Source organism: Sardina pilchardus, chromosome 17 (assembly GCF_963854185.1).
Source record: "Sardina pilchardus chromosome 17, fSarPil1.1, whole genome shotgun sequence".
Classification (NCBI taxonomy): domain Eukaryota; kingdom Metazoa; phylum Chordata; class Actinopteri; order Clupeiformes; family Clupeidae; genus Sardina; species Sardina pilchardus.
In genome coordinates this window covers 31,357,567-31,382,566 of record NC_085010.1, presented here as the reverse complement: position 1 = coordinate 31,382,566, position 25,000 = coordinate 31,357,567, and the positions used below count along the sequence as shown (strand labels likewise).

The window sequence follows — 25,000 nt, the reverse complement described above, 5'->3', positions numbered from 1 at the left end:
AGACAGACCCACACCCTGATGGAGACACACACACACACACACACCAGCTTAGACAGACCCACACCCTGATGGAGACACACACACACACACACACACCAGCTTAGACAGACCCACACCCTGATGGAGGCACACACACACACACACACACACACACAAGCTTAGACAGACCCACACCCTGATGGACACACACACACACACACACACACACACTAGCTTAGACAGACCCACAGTATCTCCCTGATGGAGAGAGAGAACAGGATCACTAGAACACACACACACACACACACACACACAAACTCAAAGACAGAAAGACAAACACACAGAAACAGACACACACAAAAAAAACCCCCACACACGCACACACACAGGCAGGCACACACATAAACTCAGACACACACACACCTCTCTGTGTCTGTAGAGCAGAAGACAGGCGATGATGTGCGTAGACATGATGGCCGAGGACTTGTTGGCCGCTGCAAACACACACACACACACACACACACACACACACACACACACACACACACACACACGTTAGATCACTGGAGTCTGAAACTTTCAGGTCTACATGTAACTTTAAACAGTCCTGTTCCTGTAACAATGTTCAGCCCTGAATATCCTTATATCTTACATTTCCCGGGCTGATGGGTAATGTAGTACTTACTGTAGAGGACGTGTCGGGCCAGGAGAGAGGTGGCTGATGGGTAATGTAGTACTTACTGTAGAGGACGTGTCGGGCCAGGGGAGAGGTGGCTGATGGGTAATGTAGTACTTACTGTAGAGGACGTGTCGGGCCAGATTGGAGATCACCTGCCTCCTCCAGGCTTCGTCGTTGAGATCTCGAGACACCGGCTGCTCTTCATCACGGAACAGCGCCTCATCGGGCCTGGAGAAATCACACCACCATCATCATCATCATCATCATCATCATCATCATCATCATCGTCATCACTAACACCACCACCACCACCATGCTCGTTTTCATCATCTTCGTGATCTCAGTCATCACCACCATAACCATCATCATCATCATCGTCCTTCATCAGTGTAATTAAAACTGAAGTGTATTTCTTATTGATTAACACCACCAACGCATGTGCAGAATGAACTTCCCAACCAAACAAGCGAGTGACCCAATCATATACACTTAGTGTGTGATGAGTCCACAGACCAAATCGCACCAATCGAGTGTGTGAATAAATGAGTCCACAGACCAAATCACACCAATCGAGTGTGTGAATAAATGAGTCCACAGACCAAATCGCACCAATCGAGTGTGTGAATAAATGAGTCCACAGACCAAATCGCACCAATCGAGTGTGTGAATAAATGAGTCCACAGACCAAATCACACCAATCGAGTGTGTGAATGAATGAGTCCACAGACCAAATCACACCAATCGAGTACGAATCGAGTGTGTGAATGAATGAGATGAGTCCACACACCAAATCTTGGTGACGTCTGGGTCATCTGCAGCTTCTCTGTAAGAAGGGAGAGGGCAGCTGATGTGTGTGTGTGTGTGTGTGTGTGTGTGTATGTGTGTGTGTGTGTGTGTGTGTGTGTGAGAGAGAGACAAAAACACCAGTGCTGACTTACGAGAAGCTCTGCTTCGCTGCTGCCACAACTCTAAAGGGAGGGGTGTGTGTGTATGTGTGTGTGTGAGAGAGAGGACACCACTGGCTGTGCTATGCTGCTGCCACAACTCTAAAGGGAGGGGTGTGTGTGTGTGTGTGTGTGTGTGTGTGTGTGTGTGTGTGTGAGAGAGGACACCACTGGCTGTGCTATGCTGCTGCCACAACTCTAAAAGGAGGAAGGGGTGTGTGTGCCACAACTCTAAAAGGAGGAAGGGGTGTGTGTGTGTGTGTGTGTGTGTGTGTGTGTGTGTAAAATACTATTGGCTGCACTACGCTGCTGCCACAAATCTAAAGGGGTGAGTGTGTGTGTGTGTGTGTGTGTGTGTGTGTGTGTATCTTGCATAAAACACCTTTGTCACAACACCGTCTCACTCATGAAAGACTGCTGCTGCTGCTGCAACACCTCTAAAGATGTGTGTGTGTGTGTGCGTGTGTGTGTGTGTGTGTATCATGCTGACAAACGAGTACCAGGTGAGCGGTCATCTGATAAAATTGTTAGTTGTTTTTGTTTGCCGCTCACACACACACACACACAGCTGTCATCGTGTTCAGTCAGGAGGAGACACTCACAAACCACGGGGCTGCTCAGCACACACACACACACACACAGCTGTTATCGTGTTCAGTGAGGAGGAGACGCTCACAAACCACTATTGAAACAGGAAGGCACCAGAACAAACACTTACACAACAGCTGTGTGATGTGGGCATATATGTATGTGTGTGTGTGTGTGTGTGTGTGTGTGTGTGTGTGTATATGTGTGTGTGTGTGTGTGTGTGTGTGTTATGTGGGTGTGTGTTGATGGTGTGTGAGTGTGTGTGCGCTGAGTATTGTTTTTAAGTGATATTGTGAAGACCTGGTCCATGAGTTTGTGTATGTATTTTACTGCATCTTTAATATTTGTGTCCCTGTACCATCTTCTTCATGTGGCTATAAATACATGGTCAAAATGTGTGAGTGCGTGAGTGTGTGTGTGTGAGTGCATGAGAGTGTGTGTGTGTGTGTGTGTGTGTGCGCATATGTAACAGCGGAACAGGAAGTGAGAGAGGAAGTGAGGCGTACTGTGCGTCGATGATGGTGGGCAGCAGGATCTGCTCCAGGGTCAAGGGAGCCGGCAGGTGGCGACACCTCTGGGTGTCCAGGTACTCCTGCACACACACACACACACACACACACACACACACATACACACACACACACAGTTTCAGTGCGTGGCACTTTGAAATGTCAGACAGCTTTAAAACAGTTGTCCTGAAATGACAAGTAAACAATAACACAAGGCATCAACCTCAATGCACCAACCTCACACACACACACACACACACGGCAGAAGAACCTGCTAGATTGCTAGATGAATCAGAGTCATATAGATAGTAACACACACACACACACACACACACTCACTTTGAGAGAGAAGGGCTGGGTGAAGTCGACACGCACACACCCGTAGTTCTTCCTCAGCATTCTAAACACTCCACAGGCCACGCCCCACAAACTCTCATTCTTCTTGGGCTTACCCTGAGAGAGAGGGATGGAGGGAGAGAGAGAGGGATGGAGGGAGAGAGAGAGAAGGGGAGCAGAGAGAGGGAGAGAGAGGGATGGAGGGAGAGAGAGAGGGAGAGAAGGAGATGTGTCACTTTAATCCAAACCCAGAGCTCTTTTGTCCCAAGAGAGCATGAGCCATATCTGAGGAACATTACCTGCACAGGTAACAATAACACACACACACACACACACACACACACCTGGGGAACACTACCTGCACAGGTAACAATAACAACACACCCCTAACACGTGTCCATGTTTGTGTGTGTTGCTCAGAACTGACGTGTAAGAAATAAGTAGTGTGTGTGTGTGTGTGTGTGTGGGAGGGTTATTATTCCTGTGCATTTATCACTAATGGGTGTGTATGCAATTGTGTTCATATTCCTGTACACTTATCACTAATGGGTGTGTATGTATTTGTCTATGTGTGAGTGTGTGTGTTCTAATTGGTGTGCGCTTACAGGCGTGTATGCATTTGTTTGTTTGTGTGAGTGTGTGTGTGTGTGTGTGTATGTGTTCTCATTTGTGTGCACTCATGGGCGTGTGTGTGTGTGTGTGTGTGTGTGTGTGTCTATCAGCTGCTCGCTGTTGAGGTTGCCCTCTATGAAGCGGTCGTAGGCGATGCCAACAGGTGTGTGTGTGTGTGTGTGTGTGTGTGTGTGTGTGTGTATGTGTGTGTGTGTGTGTGTGTGTGTGTGTGTGTGTGTGTACCAGCTGCTCGCTGTTGTAGTTGCCATCTATGATGCGGTCGTAGGCGATGCCCACAGGTGTGTAGGGGTGTGTGTGTGTGTGTGTGTGTGTGTGTGTATACAGCTGCTCGCTGTTGTAGTTGCCCACTATGATGCGGTCGTAGGCGAAGCCCACAGGTGTGTGTGTGTGTGTGTGTGTGTGTGTGTGTGTTTGTTTGTGTGTGTGTGTGTGTGTGTGTGTGTGTGTGTGTGTGTGTGTGTGTGTACCAGCTGCTCGCTGTTGTAGTTGCCCTCTATGATGCGGTCGTAGGCGATGCCCACAGGTGTGTAGGGGTGTGTGTGTGTGTGTGTGTGTGTGTGTGTGTACCAGCTGCTCGCTGTTGTAGTTGCCCTCGATGATGCGGTCGTATGCGATGCCCACGGGTGTGTGTGTGTGTGTGTGTGTGTGTGTGTGTGTGTGTGTGTGTGTGTGTGTGTGTGTACCAGCTGCTCGCTGTTGTAGTTGCCCTCGATGATGCGGTCGTAAGCGATGCCCACGGGTACGATGAGCACGTCTGGGATGTTGCTGGTGCAGAGCGTATCCACGACGATGGAGAGCATCCCGGCGCGCGCGGGAGACGGTTTGCCACTGCGGGACCGCGTGCCCTCCAGGTACACCTCCAGGAACTGGTGTTGCCGTAGCAACTCCTCCGTGTACTGCCATCACACAGGGACCAGAACATATCAACAAACAAATAAATACATAAACAAATAACATAAATAAATAACAATCAAGCTTCAGTTTTAATTCAGAAGCTAAACAAAACTTCTTTCTCTCTTACAAAATACCTAACCCTAGTTTTAATTCAGCAGCTAAAGACACAATCTCACAACAGGTCAGACTAAATTCACCAGCTACACAAACTTTCTCTCTCTCTCTCTTACCAACTTCAGACTAAATTCAGCAGCTAAAGGCTTAGACATTTCACACTAAATTCAGCCGCTAAAGGCACAATCTCACAAAAGCGAACACATTTTTTTCCCCAAACGTCAGATTTAACTGAGCAGCTGTTGGCATGTGGTCCCACTGGTCTGACAGCATTTCCCCTCTGATTGTCTTAAGGCCCATTTTGCTCCTTTAAACAGCTGAGGCATTCTTCAGCCTCCTCTCCTCTCTAAACCGCACTTTTCTCTCCCATTTCAAACAGGTCCAACAGGCAGAGTGTGTGTGTGTGTGTGTGTGTGGTGTCAGTGAGATATTTGTCATTTAGATGGATAGATAGATAGAGAGATACTTTATTGATCCCCAAGGGGAAATTCAAGGAAATTCACCTAGAGAGGACACACTCAATAATTCTGCATTTCAGGCCGATGCTCCTTATGTCAATAACGCCACGAGGGTTGTGAAACAGCATTGTAGAGAACCCGTCTCGTCTGAGCACAAGGTGTGTGTGATGGCGTGTGTGTGTGATGACGTGTGTGTGTGTGTGTGTGTGTGTGTGTGTTGTGAAACAGCATTGTAGAGAATCCGTCTCGTCTGAGCACAAGGTGTGTGTGATGGCGTGTGTGTGTGATGACGTGTGTGTGTGTGTGTGTGTGTGTGTGTGTGTGTGTTGTGAAACAGCATTGTAGAGAACCCGTCTCGTCTGAGCACAAGGTGTGTGTGATGGCGTGTGTGTGTGATGACGTGTGTGTGTGTGTGTGTGTGTGTGTGTGTGTGTGTGTGTGTGTGTGTGTGTGTTGTGAAACAGCATTGTAGTGAACCCGGCTCGTATGAGCACAAGGTGTGTGTGATGGCGTGTATGTGTGTGTGTGTGTGTGTGTGTGTGTTGTGGAGCAGCATTGTAGTGAACCCTGCTCGCCTGAGCTGAGGCGTGTGTGATGGCGTGGCCGTCACCATGGCGACAGCAGGCGTACCGCGTGCAGGAGGGAGCGGTACAGGACGTGTGTGTGTGTGTGTGTGTGTACCGCGTGCAGGAGGGAGCGGTACAGGACGTCCTTCTTGCCGCCCGACGCCTCGTCCATCCTGCGGCGGATGAAGAAGCCGCCCAGCTTACGGATCAACGTGCTGGAGGACACACACACACACACACATACACACACGTTTATTGTTTCCTAACACATGAATACAGATTGACAAGCAAGCCAATGCTCACTTCCACACACACACACACACACACACACACACACATGTTTATTGTTTCCTAACACATGAATACAGATTGACAAGCAAGCCAACGCTCACCTCCCTACACAACATACACAAACAGGTACTCTCTCTTTCTCTCTCTCACACACACACATTATTGTTTCCTGACTCCTGGATACACATTGACTGGCAAGCCAAATCTCATCTCCCTAACACACACACACAAGTTCTCTCTGCCTCACACACACACACACACGTCAGAGGTGGTATGTCCGTCCCTCACCTGAAAATGGGAATGTTGAGGTTGTTGCCGGCGGCGATGTGCGGAGCTTTGATGTTGTGGCAGAAGAGGATGAAGGTGATGAGCAGGTAGTCAATGTGAGACTTATGCACCGGCAGAAACACCAGGGGAACGTTGTTCTGAAACACAAACACACACACACATACACACACACACACGTCAGTGTGAGACTTATGCACCGGGAGGACCACCAGAGGCGAGTGCGGAGCATGAAACGGGACCTATATCCTTAATTATTCCACTGCTCGGTTGAGTTCCCCATTGTCCTGCGTTCTATTAGGGTGTGCATTAACTTTAGATATACGCACGGCTATGAAGTAGTTCCAATTTGTTGGCCGTATCACACTTGAATATTAATTCGCCAAACTCGTTGTGAAGTTTAAATGCACTGTCACGTTACATACAAGCTGTAAAATCCAGACGTTCAGATCATAGTAACGTTTAGCATATGACAGAGGTGTCATTTATCTAGTTAGGTGGCAGTAGGCTAAGAAAAATAGCAATCTTTCCAAGTTAACGTTCATCAGAATCCTGGGATATGCCAGCTTGACAACGAGAGATTAGAACTAACGACTGGCTTTTGGCCATAGCAACCAACCATTTAGAACTAGTAACGGCAGTATGAGAAATTAGTTGAAATGTGTCTGGGAAAAGTAGTTCTTCAAACAATACCGTTCTAGCGATTAAAACAATTAAATTAACACCGGAAACGAACACAACGCAAGTGGCAACAGTGGAATAAGCGGGATAATGGACTTCACGCCGCTTCGCGTCGTGCCGTATCACCGTCTAGAACGTGCATTAACTTTGAATAACCGCATGGCGTGTCGTCCATTATCCCGTACTCATATGACCATTTCCTGCTGTGAGGCTGGTGACTGGTGCATGCTGGGAGTTGTAGTCCTACCTCCGCGGCTGCCCTCTTCACCATCTCCAGCTGGCCCTTGTGGATCTGGATGCTCCAGAAGAATCCGTTGAAGAGCTTCAGCAGAACCCAGCCAGTCAGTCTAGAACACAAGCACAGACCAATCAGAACCCAGCCAGTCAGTCTAGAACACAAGCACAGACCAATCAGAACCCAGCCAGTCAGTCTAGAACACAAGCACAGACCAATCAGAACCCAGCCAGTCAGTCTAGAACACAAGCACAGACCAATCAGAACCAAGCCAGTCAGACTAGAACACAAGCACAGACCAATCAGAACCCAGCCAGTCAGTCTAGAACACAAGCACAGACCAATCAGAATACAGGAACAACTGCACAGACCAATCAGCACTCGGTAACACCCACAATCAGCACGGACCAATCATCTCTCAATAACCCTGACAGCACAGACCAATCAATGCTCCAGGAAAACCGTGCAACATTCCCATGGAGCGCAGTACAGGGATATGGGAGGATCTCCATATCATTCTTCCTGTCCTCCAAAGAGATAAAACAATGATATAGGGTGCCTCTCAACATGCCTCCTCGATCCTCGATCCTCGAGGGGCGTTCCCACTGATCTATAACTAACACTGGATAGACTATCCCATTGTTTCCCCCCCATCATTCTTTATGTAGATCAGTGAGGATCGAGGCATCGAGGAGCGAGGGAGGACGTATAAACGCTGCATGAAATGCACCCCTACTCTCATGGTGTGTCTTTATATTTAAAGCACTATATAGGCCCCTTCTCAACCTCTCTCCTCGATCATCGATGCTCGGTCCTCCAGGCTCGTTCCCACTGATCTATAACTATACTGGATAGACTATCCCATTGTTGCCGCCCCATCATTCTGTATCTAGATCAGTGGGAACGAGGACCGAGGAAGGAAGGGAGGATATATAAAAAGACGATTGAGAGGCATCCATAGGCTTATGCAGACATATAAGACACACCATGAGAATATACTGCATCACTGTTTTATTTCAGTCATATTGTGGCCAGCTTCCCGCTCTGGTTATGGCTGGCACAGCTGTGGTACTGATCCTAGTTCCTCTTTTCTAAAGTACTGTCAAAGACCGTATAGTTACTAAGATGAATCATAAAGGGGGTTTTCAATGGAATGAAATGGCACCCACTTCCGCCTCCTAAAGGGGCGTGATCAGTGACGAGATAATCGGTTTAGAACGGTGTAGAATCAGCAGAAGCAGGTGCCGTTGATGACAGGTTTATTTCTACCATAGAAATGCTCGTGGTCGTGGTTTGGCCAAGCAGCTAACGAGAAGAGAACCCCATGCGGAACCAGCACAAACCAATCAGCACAGACTACACAACCAGCACAAACAATCAGCACAGATAACACACTCCAACCAAGTTCTAAGCTAAATTCTTGATAAAGGAAGGAATATTTGAGAGCATCTTCACAGTAATTTCCCAGGCTACAAGTGATTGTGTTCTCTTAGAATTGAGGGATATGATGTCACGGCAAACTGACATTTAATTAAAACAACAGCGAAATAAGCTAGTAACAGAATTTCTACACCCCTGTCCGTCAAAATGACGGATAATGACAACAATTGACAACAGACTTCAGGATACTCTGCCCTGACTACAGCCTTAAGCATACTCTACCCTGACTACAGACTCTACCCTGACTACAGCCTTCAGGATACTCTGCCCTGACTACAGCCTTCAGGATACTCTGCCCTGACTACAGCCTTCAGGATACTCAACCCTGACTACAGCCTTCAGGATACTCTGCCCTGACTACAGACTCTACCCTGACTACAGCCTTAAGCATACTCTACCCTGACTACAGACTCTACCCTGACTACAGACTTCAGGATACTCTACCCTGACTACAGACTCTACCCTGACTACAGCCTTAAGCATACTCTACCCTGACTACAGACTCTACCCTGACTACAGCCTTCAGGATACTCTACCCTGACTACAGACTCTACCCTGACTACAGCCTTCAAGATACTCTGCCCTGACTACAGCCTTCAGGATACTCTGCCCTGACTACAGCCTTCAGGATACTCTGCCCTGACTACAGACTTCAGGATACTCTACCCTGACTACAGACTCTACCCTGACTACAGCCTTAAGCATACTCTACCCTGACTACAGACTCTACCCTGACTACAGCCTTCAGGATACTCTACCCTGACTACAGACTCTACCCTGACTACAGACTTCAGGATACTCTGCCCTGACTACAGACTTCAGGATACTCTGCCCCAGCATCTCAGTTCCCTGCAGACGGACGGACTCACCTGATGAGTCCAGGTGAGATGTTGGCCACCATCTCCTGTAGAAGGTTGCGGGCCTTCCTCTGGACCTTCTGCAGGGCCTTCTGGTCCGCCTCCTCGCCCTGCTCCCCCCCCTCCCCGTCCGTCGCCACCTCCACCATGGCTGCCTCCACCCTGCACATGGAGGCCATCGTTAGGGGTCAAAGGTCATTGTTAGGAGTTAGAGGTCGTCTTTAGGGAGCTAAAGTTTATTGTTAAGCATCAGGGGTCATTGCTAGGGGTAAAGCGGCATTCACACCAAGAACGATAACGATAACTATGAAATGATGAAAGCGTTCACACTGACCAATGATAAAGTCTCTCCTCGTGTTTATGCACAGGATGGCTAAAATGTGATTGGTTCTGATTGGCTGTTAGCGTTTTATCGTTCTCAAAACTGGTCCGAATGTGATCCCCAACGATTTCGTTCTTAGCGTCGTTATCGTTATAGTCTGTGTGAATGTCATCATTCATATTAATGAGATCGATATTTGTTCATAGCTAACATTATAGCTATCGATCTTGGTGTGAACGGCCCTGAAGAGGTTGCCTTTTGGAGTTAGGGGTCATAGAAATGAGTCAGAGGTCATCGTTAGAGGTCATAATGACAGCTCAGGGGTCAGAGGTCATTGTTAGAGGTCATAATAACAGGACAGAGGTCATCGTTAGAGGTCATAATGACAGCTCAGGGGTCAGAGGTCATCATTAGAGGTCATAATAACAGGACAGAGGTCATCGTTAGAGGTCATAATGACAGCTCAGGGGTCAGAGGTCATCATTAGAGGTCATAATGACAGCTCAGGGGTCAGAGGTCATCATTAGAGGTCATAATAACAGGACAGAGGTCATCGTTAGAGGTCATAATGACAGGTCAGGGGTCAAAGGTCATCGTTAGAGGTCATAATAACAGGTCAGGGGTCTCAGGTTCCAACTCACCTGCTGTTCTTCAGCACGTTCTCCACTACGTTCCGAGCAAACATGTCCTTCTGCACGTCTCTCTCCAGAACAAACAGCACGTAGCTGAGTCTCCGCGCGAGCCAGCCACGGTGCCTACAAGCCAATCATATCAACCAATTAATTAATTAACCAATCAATCACGATTCAGTCAATCAAGTCAATCAATCAATCAGCAGAAATATATATATATATATATATATATATATATATATATATATAGCTGGTTTGATTTGCATTGAGCTCAATGAGCATCAAACAGGCTAGGCTAACTGAACAAAACTGAACAAAACACCATGCCAATGTCTAGTATGGTGAAGGGTGTGTGATGTGGGGCAATTTTAGTTCTAAAGACCAAGGGAACTTGATCAGGATCCATGAAATAAGTGGCCTTTAAAAATAAAAATACACCTGTCCCTATGTGAAATGAATGAAAACTAATTATTTATTTACGATACATTATTCACTCACAAAGAAAATGAGTCTCATTAAAGGCTGGATATTTCCTCATTTTATTACTTAAGGCATTAAGATCAATTTCCAAAAACTTTTATACTCCTCTTTGTAGTCAACTTTAGCATGGGGTGCCAACACCTTTAGCCATGACTGTATATATATGCTGTACTGTATGTATCCTCCCTCCATCCCTCCTCTCTCTCTCCATCCCTCCCTCCCTCCATTCCCTACTCTCTCTCTCCCTCCCTTCCTCCCTCCACCCTTCTCTCCCTCCCTCTCTCTCGGTCCTCTGTGCAGTGGGCCATCTGATCTCTGGGGTTGGAGTCTGCTGCTGAGTCAATTATTTATCCCTCTGTTTTCCACTCTCACATCAGAGAGAGAGAGAGAGAGAGAGAGAGAGAGAGAGAGAAAATATGAGAGAGTGAGAGAGAGAGAATGAGAGAGAGAGAGATCGACAGAATGAGAAAGACAGAGACAGAGAGAGAGAGAGAGAGACAGAGAGAGAGAAAGAGAGAGGGCGCATATTCCTCATGGCCCTCAGTCTCTTTGGGAACAATGTGGATCTGAGTGCAGCTACTGCACAGCTCCAGCAGCCATCAGCTCCATTAATTAGCAGCTAACGAGGATAAACTCCAGGGCAAAACACCCATCAATTAGCTGATCAATCTGTCAATCAATCAGCCTGTCAACCAGCCAATCATCAATGTGTGTATGCAATAGGAATGCTTGGGTAGCAAGCTGTGTCTGTGGTGGTGGTGGTGGTGGTGTGTGTGTGTGTATGTGTGAGAGAGAGATGACCGTGTGGTGGTACCTTGTGTGCGTTTCATTTATGTAGATCACATTACGGAGTCCGAGAGATGGAATGCTGGGGTTAAAGAACCGCTCCTGAAAGACAAGAACACACACACACACACGTTTTAGTAACATTGCAATACCCATCTATTCACACTAGTTGAAACACTCACACACACAAGAAGGTATTTGTCACCAAAGTTACCCTTCAGTTCACTGCATTCAGTAGAACATCAAGTCTCTGCCACACACACACACACACACACACACACACACACACGGGGCTAATTAGTGTTGCCATTAATAACCCATTGCTTCTACACTGTGGCAGTGTGTGTGTATGTGATTAAGTACATGGAGGGGTCCCTGGATAGAGACACAGGAGCTGAATGTGTGTGTGTGTGTCTGATGGCTCTGTATCCCTCCAAAAAGACGGCACTAAATCGGAGTTAATGTTTCAGTTCTGCACAACCCTGTGTGTGTGTGTGTGTGTGTGTGTGTGTGATTAAGTACATGGAAGGGTCCCTGGATAGAGACACAGGAGCTGAATGTGTGTGTGTGTGTCTGATGGCTCTGTATCCCTCCAAAAAGACGGCACTAAATCGGAGTTAATGTTTCAGTTCTGCACAACCCTGTGAATGTGTGTGTGTGTGTGTGTGTGTGTGTCGTCTGTAAGCCTGTTCGATTAATCCATTTTAAATTGTAATCGCGATTATGCATTTAGGACGATGTTAAAAACATGAAATCTTAAAATCTATTTAACTAGGATAATTACGGTACTTACAGTATGTTTGCAAGTGTTGATTTTTGTCTCTGAGACTAAAATTATATTTTTTCAAACTTCAAAATGTAAATTTTTGCACTTTATTAGTTTAATTTTTGATTACTCAAGGGGATGGACACACTCTAAAATAAACGTGAAAGTGAGGTTTTGCTCTTAATCCCAAAGGGATTGGGTTTGTTTTGTTTGTTTGTTTACAAGAAGTTTACAAGAAAAGCCAGATGGCAAAAGTTCAATACTTTTTCTTAATATTATCTGGAAATTCAATAAAAAAACACATCATATTTGAAATATTTTCTTTGCCTTCTGTCATTTCACGTAATCGAAATTATTGATTTTGAGAGAAGAAAATCGGGATTTTATTTTTGGGCAAAATAGAACAGCCCTAGTGGTCTGCCCCTCTCCTTACTCTACATTGTGTGTGTGTGTGTGTGTGTGTGTGAGATAATACCCCGCCATGTATGTATGAGAGAGATAATGCCACACGAGTGCAGAAGTGGTAGTGTGTGTGTGTGTGTGTGTGTGTGTGTGTGTGTAGTACCCCACCTGACTCTGTGGTGTGCAGAAGTGGTAGTGTGTGTGTGTGTGTGTGTGTGTGTGTGTGTGTCTGTGTCAGCTGGCTCTGTGGGTGCACAGGAGTGGTAGTGTGTGTGTGTGTGTGTGTGTGTGTGTGTGTGTGTGTGTGTGTGTGTGTGGGTGTGTGTGTGTGTGTGTGTGTGTGTGTGTGTACCCCACCTGGCTCTGTGGAGTGCACGAGTGGCAGCATCTCCCCACAAAAGGTCTCTTCCTGCTCAGCAGTCCCTCCTTCCAACTGCTCCTCACGTAGCTCAACACCGACGGACTGCAGCTGCGCTCCTGCACACACACACACAATCATCAGCATCATCACGCACGCACGCACGCACGCACGCACGCACGCACCAAACAGTATAGCAGTAAACCCCCTCTAGAGTAGTGTAGCAGTAAACCCCCTCTAGACTAAACCCCCTCTAGACTAGTGTAGCAGTAAACCCCCTCTAGACTAGTCTAGCAGTAAACCCCCTCTAGACTAAACCCCCTCTAGACTAGTGTAGCAGTAAACCCCCTCTAGACTAGTGTAGCAGTAAACCCCCTCTAGACTAGTCTAGCAGTAAACCCCCTCTAGACTAAACCCCCTCTAGACTAGTGTAGCAGTAAACCCCCTCTAGACTAGGGCAGCAGTAAACCCCCTCTAGACTAAACCCCCTCTAGACTAGTGTAGCAGTAAACCCCCTCTAGACTAAACCCCCTCTAGAGTAGTGTAGCAGTAAACCCCCTCTAGACTAGTCTAGCAGTAAACCCCCTCTAGAGTAGTGTAGCAGTAAACCCCCTCTAGACTAGTCTAGCAGTAAACCCCCTCTAGACTAGTATAGCAGTAAACCCCCTCTAGACTAAACCCCCTCTAGACTAGTGTAGCAGTAAACCCCCTCTAGAGTAGTGTAGCAGTAAACCCCCTCTAGACTAAACCCCCTCTAGACTAGTGCAGCAGTAAACCCCCTCTAGACTAGTGTAGCAGTAAACCCCCTCTAGACTAGTCTAGCAGTAAACCCCCTCTAGACTAGTCTAGCAGTAAACCCCCTCTAGAGTAGTGTAGCAGTAAACCCCCTCTAGACTAAACCCCCTCTAGACTAGTGTAGCAGTAAACCCCCTCTAGACTAGTGTAGCAGTAAACCCCCTCTAGACTAAACCCCCTCTAGACTAGTGCAGCAGTAAACCCCCTCTAGAGTAGTGTAGCAGTAAACCCCCTCTAGACTAAACCCCCTCTAGACTAGTGTAGCAGTAAACCCCCTCTAGAGTAGTGTAGCAGTAAACCCCCTCTAGACTAAACCCCCTCTAGACTAGTGCAGCAGTAAACCCCCTCTAGAGTAGTGTAGCAGTAAACCCCCTCTAGACTAAACCCCCTCTAGACTAGTGCAGCAGTAAACCCCCTCTAGACTAAACCCCCTCTAGACTAGTGCAGCAGTAAACCCCCTCTAGACTAGTGTAGCAGTAAACCCCCTATAGACTAGTACAGTAGTAAACCTCCTCTAGACTAGTCTAGCAGTAAACCCCCTCTAAACCCCCTCTAGACTAGTCTAGCAGTAAACATCTTATCGCTCACTTGCTCAAGGAACACAGGGCCCTCGACATGTACATTTAATCCAAATAAAACATTCACAATCGTGAGAGTAATGACGCATTGAAGACGACTAGCTAAATTATTATTATTAATCCGGTTAGCATCATTAGCATACTGCACACATTTGTTTAAAAATCAAGTTGCATTCAAGACAAGTCAAATCCAGTTTATTTATATAGCGCATTTCATACACAGAGGTCATTCAATGTGCTTTGAGGGCCTGTCTCAAGGACAAAGAGTATTACTTTGAAACTTAAACACACGTGGGGAAACTGAACAGTCCAAACACTAGACTATGATAAGCTAGTAGCCAGCTATGCTACTTTGTTTACAATATTTCCAGGCTTCTACCAGACAGCTGAATTAAAGAGGTGGAGTTATAATATGAATAGCAGGCTATAATCTTCATAAAGTGTGCGGTCATGAATATCAGAAATTCAGTATTTTCCATTTTTATATCAGGATATAATGCAATAGATATACAATAATATATTATAATCCTCTGGCTCTGGTAGCCTCTTATTATTTAAAAAATAACCGAATTGTGAGCATAGTCGTTACAGACTTATCAGCAACCATTTAACAAACACACATCATCATCATCATCATCATCATCTACCATAGACATATACACACACACAGGAATACAATAGAACCAATGGCTGTATCAACATGCACAGCTACACACACACACACATGCAGAGAACAGAATTAACCAGAGAGGACTGAAGCGCACACACACACACACACATACACACACGTACCGTGTCGTCGTTGAGGTGCTTTGCGTGAGCGCCGGTCGACTCCACGTTATTGGCTGAGAGCTGTCCGTCCGTCGTCCCTGACGACAGGGAGCCCTCCATGTTCACCGCACGCGCTCAGAACACCTGCAGCCCACACACACATGCACACACAAGCACATGCACGCACACACACACACACACACACACGCACACACACGCACACACACGCACACACACGCACACACACGCACACACACGCACACACACGCACACACACGCACACACACGCACACACACACACACACACACACAGCATTAACAAAGCATACACTACAACCTATCGCCAATTCAAACCTTACACCAACCAACACACACACACACACACACCTCTGCTCATTAGGTACCCATATTTTATATATGTCAGGACTCAGGGGCCTGTGTGTGGGTACCAAGGACTGTGATGCATAGTGTGTGTGTGATATTTTGAGTGTAGGCATTACAGAAATGTGTGTGTGTGTGTGTGTGTGTGTGTAAGTAATACTTAGTATGAAGTGGCATGAGATTGCTGCATGAAGCCCCATGTCAACATGCCCTGGATATGCAAGAGGTTATGACACATACGCACATCCATCTATCCACACACACACACACACAAGCACAAACACTTCTGAATCAATTCTAATGTCCCCTGGCCATGTGAGTGAATGGGGACAGTGAATGTGTGACTGACCAAGTTCATCGGCCAGCAATGTATGCATGCGTGTGTGTGTGTGTATGTGTGTGTGTGTGTGTGTGTGTGTGGTGTGTGTGTGTGTGTGTGTGGCACATATGCAAACACCAGCTGCCATAACTTGGCCATTGGCCTGCCACAGAGACACTCCAAGTAAAGACGCGTGATTGGGTGACCAAATAAACACGCCTGATTGGGTAACGGAGTCCCAGATGTGGAACTGTCCGGTCACTGGCCCCACATAACCTCTCCATGGCAACAACAACCCCAAACAACAACAATCACACAGCTAAACAATCCCAAACAACAACAATTGCAGAGCTAAACAACCCCAAACAACAACAATCTCACAGCTAAACAATCAGACACATATTCCACAGGGTGACAAGGCCAAATACTAGCAGCAGGTGTGTGTCTTATGAAGCACTGTACTGTGTCCTCAGTTGGACACGCGCACACACACACACTCACTTTGTGTGTTATGAATCCACACAGCAAGGACAGTGTGTGTGTGTGTGTGTGTGTGTGCGTCCGAAAGTAAGAATGACCACCACAAACCGCCTTCAAACTTCAGCTGACCTTAAAAACTGTACAAATATGCCTCTCCACTGTACACACACACACACACACACACACACACACACACACACACACACACACACACACACCATGGTCCACATACCCCCTTTAATCGATGGGCTAAACAAAGCCTGCTAAGAAAGTGTAATGACCTTAATACAGTAAACTAGCTCACTAAAAAAGAAAATCACACACACACACACACAGGGCCTTAGTACAGTAAACTAGCTCACGTGAAACCTCTACACACATCTGGATCTCAATCAGTGCTGATCAGACAGCTTCCTGCTTTATGCTCAAAGCTTAAGGCCACGCCTCTAAACAGCATTCATCTCAAATCAAAACCCATGCTTACAGTATCATGGAGTAGGCCTAGTGTTGCTTACAGTATCATGGAGTAGGCCTCGTGTTGCTTACACTTACAGTATCATGGAGTAGGCCTCGTGTTGCTTACACTTACAGTATCATGGAGTAGGCCTAGTGTTGCTTACAGCATCATGGAGTAGGCCTCGTGTTGCTTACACTTACAGTATCATGGAGTAGGCCTCGTGTTGCTTACACTTACAGTATCATGGAGTAGGCCTCGTGTTGCTTACACTTACAGTATCATGGAGTAGGCCTCGTGTTGCTTACACTTACAGTATCATGGAGTAGGCCTCGTGTTGCTTACACTTACAGTATCATGGAGTAGGCCTAGTGTTGCTTACACTTACAGTATCATGGAGTAGGCCTCGTGTTGCTTACACTTACAGTATCATGGAGTAGGCCTCGTGTTGCTTACACTTACAGTATCATGGAGTAGGCCTAGTGTTGCTTACAGTATCATGGAGTACAGTAGGCCTAGTGCTGCTAACACTTACAGTATCATGGTGAAGGCCTAGTGTTGAGTGTTGGTGAAGGCCTAGTGTTGCTTACAGCGTGTTGGTGTACGCCTAGTGTTGCTTACAGCATGATGGTGTACGCCTACTGTTGCTTACAGCATGATGGTGTACGCCTACTGTTGCTTACAGCATGTTGGTGAAGGCCTACTGTTGCTATATCTGCTTCTGTGAGATGGACGCTGGCCTTGATTTGACCTTGCTGTTCCAACACATCCCAACAGGGAGGAAAAATTACATCCATCATGGTGGATTGTGGCACTGCCGCGCACACACTCACACACACACACACACATACAGTCTATAAATACCCACTAGTGAGCGGTCGGGTGGCTTCCTTAACACCACTCCCTTTGACCTTTACATACATGTAATGTGTGTGTGTTTGTGTGTGTGTGTTTGTGTGTGTGTGTGTGCGTGTGTGTGTGTGTGTGTGTGTGTGTGTGTGTAATGACTGTATGTACAGTATATGTTTGCTGCCAAATGGATTTGTTCCTGATTGGGTAGGCCAGCTATCCCACCATACCCACCATGTAGTGTGTGTGTGTGTGTGTGTGTGTGTGTGTGTGTATGCGCACAATGTGTTTTCTTTTCTGTGTGTAGACCAGCTATCCCACCATACCCACCATGTAGTGTGTGTGTGTGTGTGTGTGTGTGTGTGTGTGTGTGTATGCGCACAATGTGTTTTCTTTTCTGCGTTTAGACCAGCTATCCCACCATAGCCACCATTTATCTCCCATTCTCTTCCCTTCTGCCCCGGAGTGTCTGTCTCTCCGTCTCCATCTGTCTGTCTCTCCGTCTCTATGTGTCTGTCTGTCTGTCTGTCTCTCTATCTGTCTGTCTCTCCGTCTCTATCTGTCTGTCTGTCTGTCTCTACGTGTTTGTCTGTCTGTCTCTCTATCTGTCTGTCTCTCTCTCTGTCGGCTCAGAGCAGCAAAGGAAGAAAGAGGCGTGACGAGAGTGTGAGTGTGAGTGTGAGTGTGAGTGTGTGTGTGTGTGTGTGTGTGCGTCTTGAGGATACACATAAATACATGTCTGTAATAAGAGTGGAGGGCAGTGATGGGCTGACTGAGTGGACACATAAATATAACCTCGTCTGTGTCTGTGTGTTCCTGCCAGATGAATGAAAAGCAGAATGGAGCAGACTCAGTGAGACTGTATTACTGTTTCGGAGTCGTGTGTTTCTCAGAAAGGATATTTGCAGAGGGTCACGAGAGCCACAGGGATTAGCAGCCCCCCATGAAGGGCTGTGTGTGTGTGTGTGTGTGTGTGTGTGTGTGTGTGTTGCAGTCTTATGACCACAGCAGGGGAGTAGATGCACTTGGGTCAGCGTGTGTGTGGGGGGGTTGGGTACTTTCGAAGGTCTTTGAAGTTTCTTGATCGGACTATTCTAATATGGTGGCTGCTTATTGTAATCTCTTTCTCAGAACATATATACAAGTACTAATAAGGCACTGGGGTAAGTTAAGAACTACACACACACACACACACACACACACACACACACACGCACAGTGCACAGTGCACAGCACAGCACTTATTTTCACCCGCTCATCATATTAGTGTGGCTGAATCACGCCCTCAGGCACTATGCAAGTGACCCTTCTGAAGGCCGGCAGAGGGCCTTACGGGACAGCACTTCATCAGAACTCTAGGTGGCGCTGTCCTGACCGCTGGGCTGCGCGATGCTGCGGTGCGGTGCGATGCTGCTCTGCGCGGTGTTAACTATTCAGCGCTGGGAGTTCTCGTGTAATTAAGAATCTGGCTTGTCCCAAATGTCGTCGAAGTAGGTCAGACGACGACGTAATTAATATTCATGAAGTTAGCAGCCAAAACAACCACCCCCCTCCCAAACACACACACACACACACACACACACACACACTCTGCGGGAGGGTCGCTGGGGGTAAGGGGGCGAAATAAGGAGGAATAGGGGATCAGGCTCGTGTTCACGGTGGCCTCTAAAGAGCCGACGCTTAGCGAATAGAAACACACCCAACTCTAGTGACTAGAAAGCAGATGAGGGGCCATTCACCACACACACACACGCACACACACACACTAGTCAGCCATGACTAACGCTGCAGTTAGCGGCCAATTCAGCGACACCCTATAGTACGCCTATAGTGGGCCCTGCAGTCTTACAGTAGCCTACTTCTATAGTATATTCCCAAATACTATACGATTCTTAAAACATCTATAGTACTCCTACACGATCACTACATTTTTGGAAGAATCGTACGGCTCTTTCTCGTAGGGGAGGTTGTCGTCACACCGTGTGGCGATGTGTGTCATCACAACGGACTTCTCGTCACCATCACTATTAAGATTACAGGATCATGGCCGCGTTAATCATCTTCTATTCGTTTTGTGGTCGGCCCGAATATGAGAATTGCAATTATTGCAATGGGCCACTTCAGCAGCATGCCTCTAACGGCAGCTCATCCTGATTAAAAGTTGCACCGATCCTTCGGTCCAACTAGCCTCTTTCGACATCACAAGGTTATGCGCCCCGCGATCCCCTCCCCTCCCTGCGAATCGGCTGAGAGGGAAAGAGAGAGAAGGGAAGGGAGAGGGAGAGAGAGAGGTAAAGAGAAAGGGAGAGAGGGAGAGAGGGAGAGAGTGCTATCTGCGGACATCGTGACGGAGGATGGGGCGATTCAGCAATCTGAGCTGGAAGGTGCGGTGTAACAGCATCGGTGTGCTGTGCGCACACACAAACACACATAGCAGCCACACACACACACACACACACACACACACACACACACACACACACGTCAACGTGCTTATGCTAGGAGGAACATGACCACTGCCTGGCGCGAGCAAAGATCATGACTGGGCCGTCGGTTTCCGCTGAGGTTGGATTTGACAGTCGGCGGCCGGTTACCGGTTACAGCTTGCCAGGATATTTCGCGAGCTGGCAGGCTGATATGGGTCAGTTTACAGTGCGGCGACTCGCCAGCGCAGATCCGTCACTCACACAATCCCCGCCTGGATGTGGGTTAATCCGTCTCACACACTACGGCTAAAGATTGAGGTGTAGAAGCGGCAAGCTGTCCACACTGATTCACCCAACATCAGATCAGAAATCACGTCAGGTCAACAGACACAATCTTACACGCCATGTCATTGAAAAAGAGTATGACCTCAAGCTTATTTCTAGCCAACGGTTCGTCTAACCTACAGTTCACATAACAATAACGTTAGTTAACGGGTGTATGTGCCCGCATTGACTCCCAACACGAACCAGGCGGTTTTGCTACACAGTACCAACAATAACACAATCCTGCACTCCTTCAAAACGGACCCATTCAATAACTTCTGAGGGACCGGTATTTAAACGCTGGCGTGCGCTCAGCATCGAGCTAGACAGTGAAGTGACAGCCGGCCAGCCCATGGAAGAACACACATTTGAGCAGACAGCACATGTGAAGCGAGATTAGTCCTTCGTCGGGTTTCAAAACACTTTCTAATGTTACAGATACGAGCTTCGTTAACTTAGCCAGCTAACGGTCGTGAGTTATCGCTAGCTGGCTATAATATTTCACTGTGCTCCGTTCCTTCCCGTTCTTAGAGCAACGAATGTGTCCATCACAGTACATCTGATTCTTAATGTCAAAATACTATTACCTGCCCATCAGCAATAATGAGTTTTTTCCGTTGGAAAGGGTAAACGTAATTGACTTAGTTGCCGGTAGAGCACAAACTCACCTTAGGAGAAGCGAGCTCCAATTGCATCATCTTGACTTTGACTTCTCTGTAACGTGATGTGGTTATCGGATCTATCTTCACTCGGCTGAGCTTCGCCCTTGAACATATGGGTTGCTGAATAGCTGTTGGCTCCGACTACAAGCTCCAAAACGCCCACTGCCCCTGTTTAAGGGGGGTTCTTTGTGTTCTGCGCTTCCGTTGAGTTAATGCCCCAGACCCATGCTTCCAACGTCCGCGTACGCTCGCTCACTCGCTCGTGCTCGCTGCTGGCAGCAGCAAGTAGCATGCTGCATAATTTTTATTTCCGGGTGAAGTCTACCACGTCGTCAAAATAAAAGCATCCTGTCGAAACGCCCTCAAAATAATACACTTGATACGCTGTCAATCACAATACGCTGTAAAATGCAGGTCCCCGTTATCATATTTATTTATTTATCTATCAATTCCGAAGTAGGCCTAAGGTAAATGTCGGTTCATTTTCGAAATGTAGCCTACCACATTGACACGGACCAAAGTATTTTTTTGACTCTGCATCTGAGAGTTGAGTCAAGTCTACTGCGTTAACGCAACTGTTGGCCTGCCTCATAGTTACACAAACCAGAACAAAGTAAGCATACAGGCGAATTAATTGCTATCACGACATGGCCCAGACTCTAATGATAAACGCTAGGCGAATTATGTTCTGACTGGGTACCATGGTGGTACTCATTCGAGAGACTTTTCACTTTTCAGCACAGCTACTGTGAGTTCAGCTACAGCAAACAACCATTCTATTTCCGGTTATGAGCAAATTAAAAGGTCAGTCCTAAATGTCTGTAGCAACAATACAAATATATTCTTATATCATTGACTACGTTCCCAGAATGTCACATGGCTGCACAAATGACATTTAACTAGACTGCCACATTAAAAATCAGTGAGCATATATGATACTTGACAATAATTCAGGAAAGTCTGAGGAATGTCTCAACAGGATTTCAAAGCAGCCCAGCTCTCCTCTGCTCCCTGTTGGGGAAGGAATGAGGGCCTGAAGCAAAAGTCTAAAACACTTCACTTCGAGTCAGTCAGAAATGTTTAAAGCATCTGAGCGATGTCTGAGAAGTCTGTTCAGTATCCTGGCTCTCTTCTGCTCCCTGTTGGGAGGAAGTGAAAGTCAGAGAGAACAGAACATATCAGGCTCATCCATTGGGCTTCATGCGGTGCAGCAGAGCGCCAGACTTGAGCACAACACACATGCATTAAGCCCAGCAGCAGCACCATGTCCAGCCAGGCCCGTGTTGTGCTGCATGGAGTCTAATGAATTTCTTTCTTGAATTTCCCCTTGGGGATCAATAAAGTATCTATCTATCTAATGGGCCTATCAGTGCTTGTCTGGCATGAGGGCGGATCAAGTGTACCGGGGGCAACTGCTTGGCAAATGGAGGTGTTTATGAAGCTTTTTATGAAGAAATGAACACATTTGTGTCACCATTTCATTTTGATCCCATGAGCCTTTGCAAGAACACTGAGATAATCATGCAGCTAACAGTGTTGCCAAACATTTTCAAATGAGTTTTCATGAAGAGTGTTATGCTAGAGACCAGGAGATGTCATGCTTTGGGATGAAGCATTATGGGACATATGTCTTCATGCTGGCTTCCACTGCTCCACAGAGTTCACACAAGCAAACACACACACACACACACACACACACACACACACACACACACACACACACACACACACACACACACGGTTAACATACTCACACATAGGAAATAGCACATACACACACACACACACACTGGAGAGAGAAAGAGAACCCTCCAAGGAAATTAAGTTAGACTCAAATGTTGTACATGAGTATCACGTTTTGAGATGAATCCCATACACGCCATGTTTGTTCTATCAGAGTCTATTGAAGCTTTTGCACATTATTCTCACATGATTCAGCTTTCAGTTCTGTGACTGTCTGAGTGTTCTGTTCCCGATGGCTCTTCCTGTCTGAGTGTTCTGTTCCCGGTGGCTCTTCCTGTCTGAGTGTTCTGTTCCCGATGGCTCTTCCTGTCTGAGTGTTCTGTTCCTGGTGGCTCTTCCTGTCTGAGTGTTCTGTTCCCGATGGCTCTTCCTGGCCGGTGGCATCTCACAGGTTTCATATCTTCTTTCTGTCGTCAACATTAATCATGATTTTTTTCTCTTCCAAATAACAGGAGATGATTAGATAAATATATAGAACATATTTATTTTTTTTAAATGGAACATTATTAGTTTCCATTTTTTATTTACATTGTGGAGTAATATGTTCAGTGGCCATATGGCCCTGATGTCCTCCCCACCATCTGGCCCTGGTATCCAGCAGACCCAAGCCTCATCAGAGCTGGACCCTCACCACCATCTGGCCCTGGTATCCAGCAGACCCAAGCCTCATCAGAGCTGGACCCTCACCACCATCTGGCCCTGGTATCCAGCAGACCCAAGCCTCATCAGAGCTGGTGTCCAGCAGACCCAAGCCTCATCAGAGCTGGACCTGAGCCATGTTGGAGCTGGACCTGGTCTGGAGGTGTAGTCGTAGTCGGCCAAATGGATAAGCTCATCATGAATATCCTGTACTGAGATACACAGTGGCCAGCTCCTGATATGCTCCTGGCTTGGTGCTGTCAAAAGCTACCGGTTGTTGGAAATAAGAGGTCTAGGAGATATATACACATATAGGAGAGAGGTCTGCACATATAGGGGTCTGCACATATAGCAGAGATAGGAGAGGTCTGCACATATAGGAGAGATAGGAGAGGTCTGCAGGACTGTGCATCGGTGAAACAAGAGGTGATATGACAGATAGAGAAACTACTGAATGCATTCTGTGATCACGGTGAGGTGAACTGTGTCTGTGGTATGAGATTTATAAAAAAGGAAAGGCATTCAGAACATGCTTGATGGAGGCTATTGTCCAATGTTTAGGCTATAATAATACCAGTGCCATTAGTGTTGATGAGGGTGCATATTGTGTGTGATTTTTGAATGTTAAAAGTTGCAATTGGTGAATAAACTCTTTTGAAAGGTGGACAAACTATTTTTAAAACTATTTTTTATTTTTTAAAATTTCAGAGGTGGATAAACTGGTTGCTTGCCTAATTATCAAACATAATGAAACCACTCGGCATTTATGCGTCAGCATTATTTACAAGTCTTGATGTTGACGCCGGTCGGTCGGTACACCCTACTGCTCCTCATCCCAGTGTGCGCGAGGAACTTCTCATTACCATTCTTTACCGTTATGTGGTTGTGGGGGCGCTAGTTACATCTGAAGCTGCAAATGTATTGTTCCTTAAACGCACTCTGCGCAGGGTTTTAAAGAACCCATTCATACGGAACGGAAATGGTCCCCTCCAGTCTTGGCTCTGATGTATTTATATGGGAATTCTGACGCCACATCACCATCGCTCGCTCCAGCCAACCGTCAGCACGCTCTCGTAGCGGAGCTCGGAATCAGCTGCTCGTGCACCGCCCTCCCCCCTCCTCTCCTGTTCGGTCCATCACCGGAGAGAAAGAGAAAGAGAGCGAGAGCAGCCGGTTGGTGTCACTCACTCATCCACCCAGCAGTATCTCGCGCTTCGGATTGCTAGTTTGCACGGCTTCGGGAGGTGACAGTAGCCGAGCGCGCGGAGAAAATGTCAGCCAGACCCGGCTTTTACCGGCAGGAGCTCAACAAAACCGTGTGGGAGGTTCCCGAGCGGTACCAGA

At 46.9% G+C, this 25,000-nt stretch overlaps 2 protein-coding genes across 5 annotated transcripts in view; one reads left to right on the top strand and one right to left on the bottom strand.

Annotated features, from left to right (window-relative positions):
- The window catches only part of gpam (glycerol-3-phosphate acyltransferase, mitochondrial), a 28,338-nt gene extending 6,816 nt beyond the window's left edge, over positions 1-21,522 (bottom strand). For 3 of the 4 annotated variants that reach the window (XM_062518580.1, XM_062518579.1, XM_062518578.1), the window contains exons 1-16: positions 21,281-21,522; positions 15,401-15,523; positions 13,235-13,354; positions 11,738-11,811; positions 10,453-10,566; positions 9,502-9,651; positions 7,205-7,304; positions 6,280-6,416; positions 5,816-5,915; positions 4,352-4,564; positions 3,039-3,152; positions 2,697-2,782; positions 1,446-1,481; positions 777-886; positions 403-473; positions 1-15 (exon numbers count right to left, since the gene is read on the bottom strand). The exon at positions 1-15 is cut by the window's left edge and continues 250 nt beyond it. In XM_062518580.1, the coding sequence (XP_062374564.1) occupies positions 1-15; positions 403-473; positions 777-886; positions 1,446-1,481; positions 2,697-2,782; positions 3,039-3,152; positions 4,352-4,564; positions 5,816-5,915; positions 6,280-6,416; positions 7,205-7,304; positions 9,502-9,651; positions 10,453-10,566; positions 11,738-11,811; positions 13,235-13,354; positions 15,401-15,499 (1,539 nt within the window). In that variant the 5' untranslated portion in view covers positions 15,500-15,523; positions 21,281-21,522. The remainder of the gene's footprint in view (positions 16-402; positions 474-776; positions 887-1,445; positions 1,482-2,696; positions 2,783-3,038; positions 3,153-4,351; positions 4,565-5,815; positions 5,916-6,279; positions 6,417-7,204; positions 7,305-9,501; positions 9,652-10,452; positions 10,567-11,737; positions 11,812-13,234; positions 13,355-15,400; positions 15,524-21,280) is intronic. The other variant, XM_062518581.1, reaches the window with a different exon arrangement.
- A 3,321-nt stretch (positions 21,523-24,843) lies between these two features.
- mapk11 (mitogen-activated protein kinase 11) overlaps positions 24,844-25,000 on the top strand; it is a 12,312-nt gene continuing 12,155 nt past the window's right edge. The window contains exon 1 of the mRNA XM_062518577.1: positions 24,844-25,000. This exon is cut by the window's right edge and continues 40 nt beyond it. Within this exon, the coding sequence (XP_062374561.1) occupies positions 24,928-25,000 (73 nt within the window). The 5' untranslated portion in view covers positions 24,844-24,927.